Raw genomic sequence first — 14298 nt, 5'->3', positions numbered from 1 at the left:
TGAATGGTACTGCAACTCTAGTCAAGGTACCACTGTATATTGTCTTCACTGTCTTGTGTTTTTTTTAATTTTGTTTTAACTTGACCTGGTTGTCAAAGAAACATTTCAACTGATAAATGTCTTAACTCAAATAAAATCTGATACTCTCTGCAGTTTAGAAAATGTGGCTTGTAATATTTCCTAACCCCTTACTCACTGTGTTAAACTTTGTCAACACCTACCTAGACAGAGCTGTAATGGAGACTGGTTGGGAAAAAGACACAACCGCTGCATATTGCCTTTGGCTAAATGCATTTGATCTTGTCTGCTGTACATTATATGCAAGTATGGGGGGAGGCGACACAAATTCAACATCAAAATGTGAATTTAATTGCATCTATGACAATAGGCTGGCTGGCAGCGGATGATCATTTTTCAGCACCATTGACGACAATAGACGTCAAATCCTTCTAATCAAGATGATCACAAATCATTTATTCAAATCAGTTTTTCGACAATACGGTTTTCGAGCGTCAAATCGATCTAAAAGCCAGTCAGAAGAAGGAGTCATGAAGTATCAGCTATAATTCCTTTATATTCTACATTTCTTTACATCTGGATCATTTTAAACACACAGAACATGGCTTTTCTGGCCTGCCCAAAATTATCGGCACACTAGATTTCTTTCCAGTAACAATTATGTGCTTTTCAAAAACACTCCAGCCATATTTTTCCCTACCATAACTAATTCATTTAAATGTAAAGTATATGTTGGGAGTCGGGACTCAACCCAAGCCTAATAAAGTGTGTTGCTCTTAAAGGCTGAATCAAATTGTAAGCTAGTTACTTAAATTCCAGCCATTAAAGAATAAAATCAAGGTCGTCCGCGTCTTCATATGCCAGCGAATAATAAATTTGGCAGAAGTAAAACAAAAGCGGTCTCGAACAATATTGCTTTTTTCCCCACTTTAGTCTGGCCTCAATTATCTTAGCACAATGGAAACACATTCATTAAAAGGGTAACTTCCTTTGTTTGACCACAGAGCAAGTGTGTGTATGCACATCTGTTAATATGTGTGTTTGCATGCAGTCGGCGTCACATGATAAGAATTTCGCAGCGCTGTTGCAAAGTGTGTGTCGGAGAGATAATAATCCCAGTGGTCAACAAAGACTGACCGGGCCGCCGTCATCGTGAAGAGGAAGAGCGCGAGAGGGAAAGAGGGAGAAAAAAAAGAGGGCGAGAGGGAGGTAGCCATGTGGTTAACACTTGCTCACTGAGAGGCGACTGGAGCCTGGCCAACCTCTTCACACACAGGCTGACCACACAAGAGCCTCTCTTTCTCCTTCTGCTTCCCATCCTCCCTTCCTCCGAGTCACTTAACATTTCCTCCCTTGCCTTCTCTGATGGACACCTCCCACTCCTTCACTCTTCTTTGTCCCTTCCAGAGTTCATCCAGACGATTTTCCCACCTTCATCGGCGCGCTCGAACCATCGCCTATCCTCCAATCCATCCTTGCTTCCTATTTCAAAATGACATTCCCTCCCTCCTCGACAAAAAACAAACCACGTACCCGTATGGGAATCCTCTCTGTCTCCGTCTCCTTCTGCGGGTTGCGGTACTTTTCGTAAAATTCTCTCCTCTTCTTGCCCTCCTTGTCATCTTTGCGTTCCTTCTTTTCGACAGGTTCGTCGAAGTGTTCGGTCGGAGAGGACGAAAACGTGGAAGGCTCGGACGGTTTCTCCACCTCCAGGTGGTTCTCGTTCGGGTTTAATACTATCACACTGTAGCCCTCCTAAAACAGAGAAGAGACAACGTAAGACAATGCATATTAAATTTACAGTGTCATCGATCGTGCGCCATCTAAACCTTTAAGCTGTGGTTTGTTTGACATTTTTCTCTCTGTTCATTATTCTTAGTCATAAAATAGTGTTCATCGTACAAGAGATAATTGGTCTACATTTTCTCTGAATATTGAAGTACAGGGTTCTTGCAGCATTTTAAAAGTCAAATCTAATGGTTTGTAAGACATTTTTAAGACCTTGAAAATATAATTTCAGATCAAAACATGTCACAACAATTACTGATGAAGAAAAAAAAAAGATTTTATTTCACAACCACAAACATAGAACAGCTGCCACAGACCGCTGGTGTTTTTCCTCCCCTCATGTGCGGCTTTGACCCCCATTGTCCCTAACGAATATGTCTTTTTGCAAGTTTTTGCACTGGGTACTGTTGTTATTTTTTATTATACAAACCATCTTCCATCCCTTTTTTGTTAAATATACACTTCCCCAGCCCTCCATCTCTTCCTGCTCACCTTTAAAACCGCGAATAACCAGGAAATGGCGACAACTCAAGTCGCTGATGTACGCTGAGGGATGCAGATTATTATTCCCAAAATCTCGTATCTATAGCACAACCACTAATAAAATAAATTCACACCATTAGAAGTTTTACGGCGTGATTTCACTGGCATTAAAGGCATCAACTGGAAATTTATTTAATACCTACTGCAATTTTCCTTTAAATTTAGGACAATTTAAGACCTTGATTATCCAGATTTTTAATCAATTTTATGACTTTTTAAGGACACGTGTGAATCCTGAAATTGTGCCATAATGCAAAATGAAGAAGTACAGTTATCGCTGTTAACGGGGACCAAAATCAACTGCGTAAAATGTAAAAAACTGGGAAGTAGTGTCACCCCATCCCTATCTGTTGAACTTTTTGTGTGAGTGTGTGTGTGTGTGTGTGTGTGTTTACTGTACATACAATATCAGTCAGTGTACTGTATATAAAACCTTATAAATGCATGTTATCATTTGAACGTTCAAGAATAGTTTGAAACATGAAAATAAAACATGAATAATATAAATAATATACAAAATGTATAATACAACTATATACTCATTCTCTCACTCATATGATATGTGTGTGTAAGTGTACATACATACGTAGAAGTAAATACAGTATATACACATTTTTTAGAACTCTTATTTAATAAAATATTTTGAAAAAATCTGCGATGCACTGAGGGCGTGAAAGTTAAGCAGCATACCTTGGGATCACTGTACCTCAAAACAGAAATTCATTAATGAAATGAAAACATGAATAACCAAAGGTAACACTTTATAATAAATGTGTTATAACTAGTTAATAGATAATTACTAAACCATTAATAAATGATTTCTTGTTAAGTGTTTGTCAACAGGTTGTTAAACATTTATAAAGATGCCTTATAGATATGTTTGAAGGTTGGCATGTGTGTTTCTATGCATTAAACAAAATGCTCAACATTTCATCTGTGGAGTTTTTTGGTAAAGTACAGAACACAGAAAGGCCTATGGGTGGAACGATCTTGAGGTACAAAAATTTGATATTTTAAATATCACATCAAATTTCTGTACCATGACCTTGTTCAACCTATTTGCTGTTGTTAAAAGGTTAAGTAGATGGTTAGCAAAGTATTCAAAACTGGTTTGTAAAGTTTGAGTTAATAAATTAAGGATTAGTTATAAACTCATGTATGTAATTGGAACTTTATTTTAAAGTTGTACTTATGCCTCATTTACTAACAATAAACAATTACTTAAGAATAACGTCCCAATAACATAAATTAACTATCAACTGATACATAATAAGTCATTAGTTAATAAGTTACTAATAACTTGTTAATGGTATATTGTGAATTTATAATGTGTAGGTATAAATAACTGATATACAGTTAATAGGTCAATTATTTTATAAGGCCTCATTATGAATGCTTAACAAACTGTTAACAAACACTTAATAAGGCAACATAAACCATTTAATAACAGTTTACTATAAAGTCCTTCCCAAAAGATAACTTTAAATGATCATTTCTAGAGAGAATGAATGGAGGAAAGAAAGTGTAAATAGACACTATGTATGTCATGCAGAATTTTCTATCAGTTCTAATTTCACTAGAGCATTTGCTGTATTTTTATTTTTTTTAGGTTACAGGATAAAAATGGCAAAAGCCGTAAAATAAAATGGTCTCCAGCTGTATGTCAGACAAGAATTTTAAAGAGAAGACCTGCACTGTTTGATTACTGTGAATAAAATTCAAATCAAAGAGAGAACAAACATTGCTGCAGGTAAAAGTCTGCCAAATAACTACAGGATTAGAATTCCACAACAGCAGTTTCAGTCAGTGGACAGCACTTAGAGACTCCAAAGGCCACATGTCACTTGATATCAAACTCAATCGATCCCAGCATCACTCAGCAGTCTCTCCAACTACATACACATTAATGTGTGACTTTTTGTCTAAATGTCTCCTTAAAAAAGATTCTGTGTAGCCTCTTCTGTGACTTCTTCAACTTTGCTAACATTTTTAATTAACTGTGTTTATTGTCACGAGCACTCTGAGAGTACAGCAGGAAATAGATCTTGTTTCACTTTGGTGGTTCACAAACAACTGATATTGTGAAATGTGAACACACATACAACCCCCACCAGACTCAAATGGACACACACGGACTGTAGTTTACACACTGACAGCACATACCGAGGAGAATGGGAGATACAGAGAAATACCTTTAGGGGATGTGAGAGGGAATTAAGAGAGGTGGCATCTCTCAGCTTCCTCACTGCTTTCTCAAAGCATCACACACATCTTCTCTTCCTTAATAAGTGTTAACGCAGCTTGCTTGTCCTCCCTGTGTGTCCCTTCTGTGCAAACCGCCATCAAAACTGCCACACACCCTTTCCCTTAGCACCTGTCGTGTGTCGACAACAGCATAATGACACATTTCCACTTATTCAGATGATGGAATTAGTCTGATTCTCACTTCTTTTCAAGTCAATGTATCTTTTACTGCACATGATAATACACTTTCAATAAAATATTGCTTTATATGATAATTTGGGTATCGGTACAATTTGAAATGCAATGAAGTCGTTTTAGCTTTGATGATGGAAATAATGTTCTCCTTGGAAAGCAGCATAATTTAAGGAAGTGACTGTTAAGTGCAGCTTCATCTATATTTTTCTGATTTTTGAGTGATAATCTAATACCAAGATTAGATTGGGGGCACTGATATTACAGACAAATTTGCACACAGACAGCGTTCAAGACATCTGAGTACTGATGGATGACCAGATGAAACAGGGAAGGAAAGATACACGCAGGCATTCAGTTGAAGTGGATCCACACCAGCATTGTGGCACTGCCCACTGGTGGCAGCCTGATAACATAGCTGAGGAATCAATTCATAAGAAAAACAATGAACAAATGGGCATGGACAATAACAATAAAAAGTTGATTAAATACAGATCTTAACAATTTAGTAAGATTTGGTATGGATTTATACTCCCTGTATTTCCTAGAAAAAATACAGTATAATTTGGTGTTTTAATTGAAAACACTATTTATCAAATAGGGATGTCCCCGATTGGAAATCGGGCCCGATCATGTCATTTTTAGATCGGAATCGCGAAAAAGATCAGGTTTTAAAAGTGCATTTATTTATGTTTATTTTTAAGTACTTACTGCCCATGACGTCCAATCAATTTTGACTAGTAGTCAAATTGGGTCGGATGTCTATTGCCGTCATTGTAAGTGAAACATGATCACTCAATGCCAGCCTTGCCAGTTCAAATAAATTTAACGTCTATCACTATCAATGGCAGTGAATGAGTTAAAGGGATACAAATAACAAAATAATCCAGAGGTACAGCAATTAGGGTTTTCCCCGATCCGGACCTGAGCACGTCATTTTTCGGAAGATCGGAATTGGGTAAAAAAAACAAAAAAAAGATCAGGTTTTTAAGTTATTCTTTTTTATTTAAGGGCTAAAAAACAACAAACTAAAATGTTGTAAGACAAAATATTTTTTAAAGATTGGAATCGGATGGATAAAGACTGTGTTTTTAAGATTTTTTGGGGATGGCTACAAAGCAAAAGAATAATTAAGATGGACAAGGATATTGTCAAAAGAAACAAAATTATGTTTTGTAAAAAAATTATGAAATAAATAACTAAATTGCCAAGGTATCGTTTGGTACTCAGTATCAGAATTTCCTACAAATCAGGTGATTTGGGCTTGAATTAGGGTGCAAAAATATGTGATCAGGACAACCCTGTTATAAAATACTGTACATGATGGGGCCTAATTCACCATCGCTAGGAAATGCTGGAAAAATCAGTTTTTTTTCGACAAAATATTTATTTGTGCAGTGCAGTACAATGAATTGTTCATGTATTTGCTCTCACACAGGCACAGCGACACTAAAAATTAAATATCGTATAGAGATGGCACATTTCAGGATCGATACTTGTCGATATTTTTGATAACCATATATAACAGTAGCAATCAAAGATTCACATATCAAACGCCATCACATCTCTCTGTTGCTGTTTTCCACTAATCCTGATTTTCCTACGGTAAAAGTTAAAAGTCCAACCAAAAAGGGTCCACATGTTCGGTGGCTAACCCTCAATGGCCTACAAGCAGGGTGAGCATTCAGTTCCCTAACCCTGGCCCTTCACTCATCAATAACCCTTCCCGCCCTTCAGTATTCTGATGCTAACCTCAAGTGGGCTGAGGATCATGTAGCTTCTGCCTAATGCCAACAATCAGCCTCGGCCTATAGCCTCTGCTTTGGATAGGCTAACGCTCCTAAGTGCGCTAATACTAACCCTTTCAGTTGTGCGATCACCCAGAAGGACATCGCTGTGTTGTCAGCGCCTGGAGGGGCAGCGCCGCCATGTTCACTTTTGGGTCAGAGTCCATCATTAAATGACACTAAGATGTTTACGTTGAAGTCAAGGCCGCTGACAGATGCTCAGCGACTTGATCTGTTCTTGTCTTTTACGCAAACATGAGTCTATCACATTTAAATTTTCAGAATAAAAATTCCACATTCCACACCGCCTCTCCCACAAGGCTAAAAGTTCAATCCTTATTTGGTGAGAGTTAAATCCTTTAAAACTATTCTAAAGTGAGGTCATTCGGCCCTTTGTGTTTTGTGCTAACTGTTAATTCTTACCCACACGGATACAAAATGTGTCTAAATCTGATCTTTGTGTTGTGATGTGCTGTCAAAGTCGGAATCTCAAACAACTGCATGGCGCAAACCTTGGGTCACCCCGCTTCTTGTACGACTAAATCTCCCTTGCGCACATTTGTTCCGTTTGGGGTCGTGTTGCCTTTGTGCTAAAACACACAACGGCACTGTCCTAAAGAAAACACACACACAGTCATTTGGCGTTGGGTTGGTCTTGTCTTTTCTGCAGGCTGAGCCTCTTCCCATGCCCCGTGGGTGCCCCAGTGCCACCACCACACTGAGTCCATGCCCCGGGGCCAGCGGTCAAGAGGGTTACCCCGACCTCGCTATGGGAGGGAACCCCGACCTCCATCACCCTGCTCTGGACGCTCCTTAGCACTCCTTTGTCGGCCTGTCCCGCATCAGAAAGCAAAACAAAGGCTGCCGCTGCTACGGAAACCAGCTTGTCTCATCACTGAGGAGAGACCTTTACTTTCCATCTAATCTCAATGGGAATCTTTCAAGAGAAGTTCTTAAAAAAAAAAAAAAAAAAAAAAAAAAAAACACTTTTCTTTTGTAAAAAGATGTTTTGGAATTTTGATAAGATGATGTTGTTTTAACGGAGACCTTTATGGGTTCCCTTTATGGTTCAATTGGGAGTTTTTCATCCACTACAACAAAGAAGTCCAAATATCAATATTTTCTCCTTCAGTTCAATTAACTCATCCACGAACCAGATCTACACTAATAACAAAATGTTTTAGATTACAAATTTGCCATTTTACCACTAACAAGACTCAAACTAAGGAAACACATCAACAACCTTAGCACTGTTGTAACTTAGGGTTGGAGAAAAATGTAATATTTAATCGACTGCATGCAGATGAAAATGCAAACCGACCAGTTTTACAGATTTCGAATTGTCCCTTAAAAAAAGAGTTGGGAACACTTTATTTATCAGCCCAAAACTGATTAATCGTATTTTCTGGACTATAAATTGCATTTTTTCACAGTTTGGCTGGGCCTGCGACTTAAAACTCAAGTGTAACATATACTATATGTTTTTATACACTTTGACCCCCAACAGCCGGTTATTTTTTTTTTTTTTTTTTTAGGATATAGTTTTCTGAAAAACGGTTAATATGTGACATTAATAGATGCCTATTTAGCCCATTGTTCTCTATTGTACTATTATTACTTCAACATCGAATGTTTTTTCTTGGTTTCTGATCAATTAAAACTGTACCGCCAAAAACGTGACGCAAAGCCTCAGTTATGCTCCGGCGTCAATGAGCATTCGATAGTTCCGCAGCAAGGGAACGCGTTGCTCTGTAATTCACCGCCAAGCCACAAGAGGGGTGTGGCATTGTGTTTGTACGGTTTTGGGGGACGCTTGTCGATTTCCTCTAATTTTCTTCCCATTGCACAATGCCAACGGAGAAAAAACGGAGAGAAAAGAAAATAAACAATGCAAGATGGAATGCTTGAATGTGGATGTTCACGAATTGTTTGCCATTTGGCAATCTTTATAATGTCTTGAGGAGACATTGTAGACCAGGGGTGGGCAAACTATTCCACAAATGGCCGCAGTGGGTGCGGGTTTCTGATCCAACCCATCAAGAAAAAACCTTTTAACCAATCTGGTGTCTTGCAAGCGCAATCAGTTGATCGCAGTCAGGTGCTTTTTGTTTCAGCAGAAACCTTATTGGTTGAACGGTCTGTGCTGAATCAGTTGGAACAAAAACCAGGACCCACTACGGCCCTTGAGGACCGGTTTGCCCACCCCTGTTGTAGATTGTAGAGCAGGGGTGCCCAAGTCCAGTCCTCGAGAGCCCCTATCCAGCTTGTTTTCCATGTCTCCCTCCTTGAACACACCTGAATCAAATCATCAGCTCATCAGCAAGCTCTGTAGGAGCCTGATAATGATCCTGATTATTTGAGTCAGGTGTGTTGGAGGAGGGAGAAATGGACAACAAGCTGGATAGGGGCTCTCGAGGACTGGCCCTGAGCACCCCTGCTGTAGAGGTTGTCGTACTTGCTGTACCTCTTTGATGATACTCTCTTCGGCTTGGTCCATTTTTCGTGTAGCACAACAATGTTTGAAAATGGCGGTAATTTCGGAACCGGAAACAACAGTCTGAGCGGACAAATCACTGTCCACTTGTGTCACGTCTCAACGCGTTGACGCAACGCGACGCGAAGCCAGGAAATTGAGGAGATGCACGTCAGGCTACGGCCAAGGGTCGTAAATCGGGTCTGGCTTGGCGGTGTAGGTCTGCCGCAGAAGCATAACTCAGCCTTAAGGCTGTTTCACACTAACCGCATGGCAGTGTTAAACAGCGGCCCATGGCAAGCACAAAACGGGAAGTAAGCTGACGTACACTCTGTTAGGGATTGAAAAGCGGGTGGACACAAGCAAGCATACTTACTAGTCCCAACCACCAATGCATTTATTTTTCATTGTTGCACAAGAAAACAGCAACTTTTCCTATTTTAAGGAGTTGGGGCATTGTGATAGCTGTGTAAAGAGTTTAACAAATTTTGCTAAGAGTTTTTTTGTTATTCGTGAACTACATTTCCACACAAACGCACATCGAGATCTCCTTTAGCTTAGCAAGGAGAGGTGTGAGTCATTTTTCCAGTGTCCCTGAGCTTGCGAAGCTTTAAAAAAGCACATTTATCAAGGTTTCGTCGGCCGTGAATTGCCTGTGTCCGTCAGCCGAAATAGGCTGATAGCACAGATAACAGTGTGCCTGTCCCTCTGCTATTGGATGCATCACTGACATCAGTGCGGAAGCGCTGTGAAAATAGAAAAAGTTTCTATTTTGGTCCGCGTACCTCTGCGAAAATTCACTCAAGACTTTCCGCAACATCCAAAAACCTGGCACTGGCAAAAACCTCACTTTCGCCGAGAAGTTCCCTCCCACATACAGTACACAATAAATGGGTTGTCTTGGCTGCCGCTAGTTTGAAACTGCCTTTATAATCCAGTGCTACTTTTCATCTTCATTGTGCATTCTTTGGCTGGTGCGACTTATACACAGGTACGAATTATAGTCTGAAAAATATGGTACGTATATTGCTGGCAGTGGCAGTGTATGAGTTAACATCTGTGTCTGATGCTGCCAACAAAACAGTGAGTAAATAAGATGTACCCCCAATCTCCTTTAAGACAGCAGCACCTGTACTTATTACCAATGGCGCTGGAAATGAAATGCGTCTAAATGCGACCGGAGCAATAGGATGTTTCATCTATGCGAGTGGAGCTTAGCCTAGCTTTGATGTGAGGGCTCTCATGCCATGAGCAGGGGGCTAAAAGGACAACACTCGACAGGTACAAAGCATGGCTGATAGGTGTCACGGATGAGGACAGCTGTGAATGATCATGGTACTGAATAGTGGCATCTTAAACGTACTCGCCATCGCAGAGTTTGCGGGTGTACATCTCCTTTTAGGTATCACACTCTATTTTTCTCTTTGTTTCGCTTTCCTTGGCAGCTTTCACTTCCTTGTTTCAGTAATATGCAGGGTCTGATTCTCTGCATAGACTTGACTGACAATAGGGGAAGGGTCACTCGGCATGGCATATCAATGGGATAAGAAGGATTGGAAGGATTGAGACCTGAACCAGACACAATGACTGACAAAAACACAATTTGGGGGGTGAGTCTAGAGGATGGATTGTCATATAGTTTGCAAGCAAAAACTTAAATAGGCAAGACAGTTAAATAATACCAGAACTAATAAGAACCAATCCTGTATAAGCTTTTCCTTTCAAACAGGGCCACCCTGCTTCATGTGACCTTGACTGTCGACAAGTTTTTTTTTTTTCTTCACCCAATCAATGTACCTTCTTTTCCCTCCCTTTCTTTTTTAACTGACATACCACACAGATCGCACAGTACTGTCACATTTGGTCACGGTGCCCCCTTTTTTTCATACCAACACAGCACTCCTCTAACCCAAGACCCTCCTATGTTTCCCAAAGAAAAGGGGGCACTGGAGTACTTTACTGTACCACAGGGGTGAAGAAAAGACGTGTGGATCTTAGGGGTGATGTGAGAGGATACGAGATGGGACTGTCATCAGCCTGTCAGGACAAAATCCATCATCCTCTTGATAAATATGAATGCCCAGAGGGGACCTGTCAAAGAGCACCTAAACACTACTCAATATTATTATCTCACAGCTTCACGTCAAAGGCGAAGCAGAAAGGCTGACCAGAAAGCACAAAAAGCAGATATTACAATAACAACGCATGGTCAGCAAGAGAAATCAAAACACTTGCATTACTATATGCACACACATGCACAATATTAGGAACACATGCATTTTCCATTGTATTTCTTTCAGCTAATCCCCAATATTGTAGATGCTAATGACAGTGCATTTAAAAAGTGAATAAATAATACATTTTAATGTCTTAACCAATTTGTGTAACGAAACAAGTTAACTAATGTGTGATCCTGTAGCGGATGCTGGTCTTTCAATGAAAGGAAGCTCAAAGTGTGTCCGCCTGTGAGTGCTTTGTAACAGTGGAGTGAATCAGCTCAGGGAAAGAAACTACTGTGCCAGAAGTCAAGTCTCCAAACACAAGCAGATACAATAGAAAAAAACACCAAAAATAGAGGCTCAATCTATCAAAAGTCATTTTTAACAAAGCAATCGTCGCTAGGATAATTATGAAAGTCTCCGGTTTACCTCACAACAACAGAATGAACATTGAAAAATGCCTCCTGTGGATGTTAGGACGACAAAATCACTGATTCAATTCATTCTGAGTCATTTCACTGTCAATCAAAAAGGGCTTCAGCCTCAGACAAATAATCCAATCATTACACAGAGAAGCAGAGCGTCCAGGCCAGCCGAGTCCCACCCACTGCCCATAGACCCCATGAGACGCACAAAGTCCGATGGGCAGGATAGATATTGTTCAAAACATTTGAAAGCAAATTATTTCTGATCTAAGTGAAAAATTACCAACTTTTGGATGCATGGGTTTAATAAGAACATACAGTAATATTTACTTAAAGTGGAATACTCTTACACATTATCAATCTGTTAGGTAGTCTTTAACACTATAAACACGATGAAGAAAAAATTATTTGACTCGATTTAAGAAAGAATCTTATTAAGACACAAATTTGCAGCGCACTAAACAATTACATTTGCTGTTTTTACGTTTCTGGTGCTGATTTGATGGAACAAACGCTAGTTGCTTCACATTTGTGCTCAGACAGTCTGCAGTTACGCTTTAGGCCAGAGGTGGTAGTCGCGAATTTAAAAAAAAAAAGAGAGACAAACTCCATATAGCACCTCTAAAAGCAAAAATTAGCCAAAAATATACACCTTGTCATTGTATATTGAGTTGATAAAAGCATTTAAAATGATATTGGATAATATCAACATCGGTTTTTCATTATGGATTTTGGGCCAATATGCATGTTGCCTTCAAAGTGAATGTATAAGCCTTCTGCCTTTGTACAAGGGCTGGTTACAGCTTAACACAGCAGTTATGCTTATTAACCATTAGATGTATCCAAACTAAAATGCAATAGGATATCGTTTATTAGTTAAAAAGTCATTATCGGACAACTCTAATATTTGTACGACTTAATAGTTTGCTGTTAACGTACATAACAACAAAAACAGAATAAACATTACGGTAACAACACATATCTATTTCTAACATTAGAAAATATTTGTAAAGTTCAATGGAGAATTCAAACTTTTTATTGGCAGTCAATTTTCTGCAACTTGTTAAACCAAACTGTCAAAATCCACTAATTTTTCATTCGAGTTGGCTGCAAAAAAACGGCAATAATAGTAGTCGTTCAATCCAGTTGAACTAGGCCTAGTTGAACTTGGCAGTGTTCATTCGCTGCCAACCCTCCCAGTTCAAATGGATTGGATGCCTACCATTGACAAACTAATTTAAATTCACAGCAGAAGCATGACAAGAGCTACATGATTTTTTTTCCCACAATTACTATTATTATTATTTTACAGTTTAGATTGCTGGGATATGTGTGCATCAACAATGTTAAAATCTTACTTGTCCAGCTATTAAAGGTTGCATATCAGTTAGATGTCATAACAATTCAAGTTTGATTAAATGTTCTAAATGTGTAAGTTTGTAAATACAATACCATGTATTCCACTGGAGAATATTTTTATGCAAAGTGGATGTAAGAGTGTTTCACCAAATGAAGCTGGAAAATTGCAGGTTGGTTCATTAACCCTTCAAACCTTTTGACAAAAATGTAAATATTTAATCACAGGTTGAGGCGATACCATTGTTTAAGTGTATTTAATAGTAAAAGTACTAGAAAAAAATGGCAGCTTCCCATCACCTTGTCCATATTCTATCCCGCTTATTCTCATTATAGTGCGCTACATTACATTTAGCTCAAATTTAATTATCTTTAAATTCAAGTTCAAAGGCTACAGTCATTGTTTCCTCTCGTACGGAAGTTAATAAGAAAGGCCGATAATGATGAACTTTCTCTTGATCTTAATGAGCGCAAATTGTTTAGGTTGGAATTAGACTCTCACCGTCGAGTACTCGCGTCGGTAATAAGAAGCAGGGTTTTTAACCTTGGCACGGATGCCTCGGCTCATTTAAAAATTGTTTATATGTGGAGCTGAATATTTATAAATGAGTTCAAAGTGGAACAGTGGGGTGGAGGAAGTGAAGAGAATAGCACAGCTTCTGATCCCTGATGCATCAGCTTCTTTTCATGCGCACATTTACATTTCTTTCTTTCGGTTTCCTGTCTCGCTCCTCCCGACCTTTCTATTTTCAGCACCTTGGTGGAAAGAAAGACGAGTAGAAATGACACACGTAAAACTACTCCGGCAACTCATTTATTACGAGCGCCTCAGCCGGTTTGGGTATGTCTTTTTCTCGCAAGTGACTGCAAGGGCACTAGTAGGCAAGAGAGCACCTGCGTGGACACACAATCTACACAACAGACGCTGACACACACAAAGTTCTGGTGCCTGCTTCATCTGCTCTCAGCACCACACATTAGGGAGGCACAGGCATGGGGTGGGGGCTGTGAGGCTTGTGGGGGTGGATGGAGCATTAATCACCGTCCAGGTGGAAATTGTCAGAGCTATCGATTGTGCAAGTAAATGTTACCAGAGTCATTTGTCAAGCTTTTTTTCCCCGCTTCTCTTTAGCAAAGATGCAACACAGAATGTAAACTCACAACTGTTAAATTTAGAGGCTCAGTTTTACCAAATAAAACATATGTACAGCAGTGTTGTTTTGGGCAGCTTTTTTTTCATCTTTGTCTCAGTA

At 39.3% G+C, this 14298-nt stretch overlaps 1 protein-coding gene across 7 annotated transcripts in view; it reads right to left on the bottom strand.

The window, feature by feature from the left end:
- Positions 1-14298, bottom strand: part of arb2a (ARB2 cotranscriptional regulator A) — a 343893-nt gene that overhangs the window by 197192 nt on the left and 132403 nt on the right. For 6 of the 7 annotated variants that reach the window (XM_057832297.1, XM_057832294.1, XM_057832299.1 and 3 more), the window contains one exon: positions 1552-1773. The exons of the other annotated variant lie outside the window; for it this stretch is intronic. In XM_057832297.1, the coding sequence (XP_057688280.1) occupies positions 1552-1773 (222 nt within the window). The remainder of the gene's footprint in view (positions 1-1551; positions 1774-14298) is intronic. 7 annotated transcript variants of the gene reach the window in all.

Source organism: Corythoichthys intestinalis, chromosome 3 (assembly GCF_030265065.1).
Source record: "Corythoichthys intestinalis isolate RoL2023-P3 chromosome 3, ASM3026506v1, whole genome shotgun sequence".
NCBI classification, from domain to species: domain Eukaryota; kingdom Metazoa; phylum Chordata; class Actinopteri; order Syngnathiformes; family Syngnathidae; genus Corythoichthys; species Corythoichthys intestinalis.
This window is presented reverse-complemented; position numbering and strand designations above follow the sequence as displayed.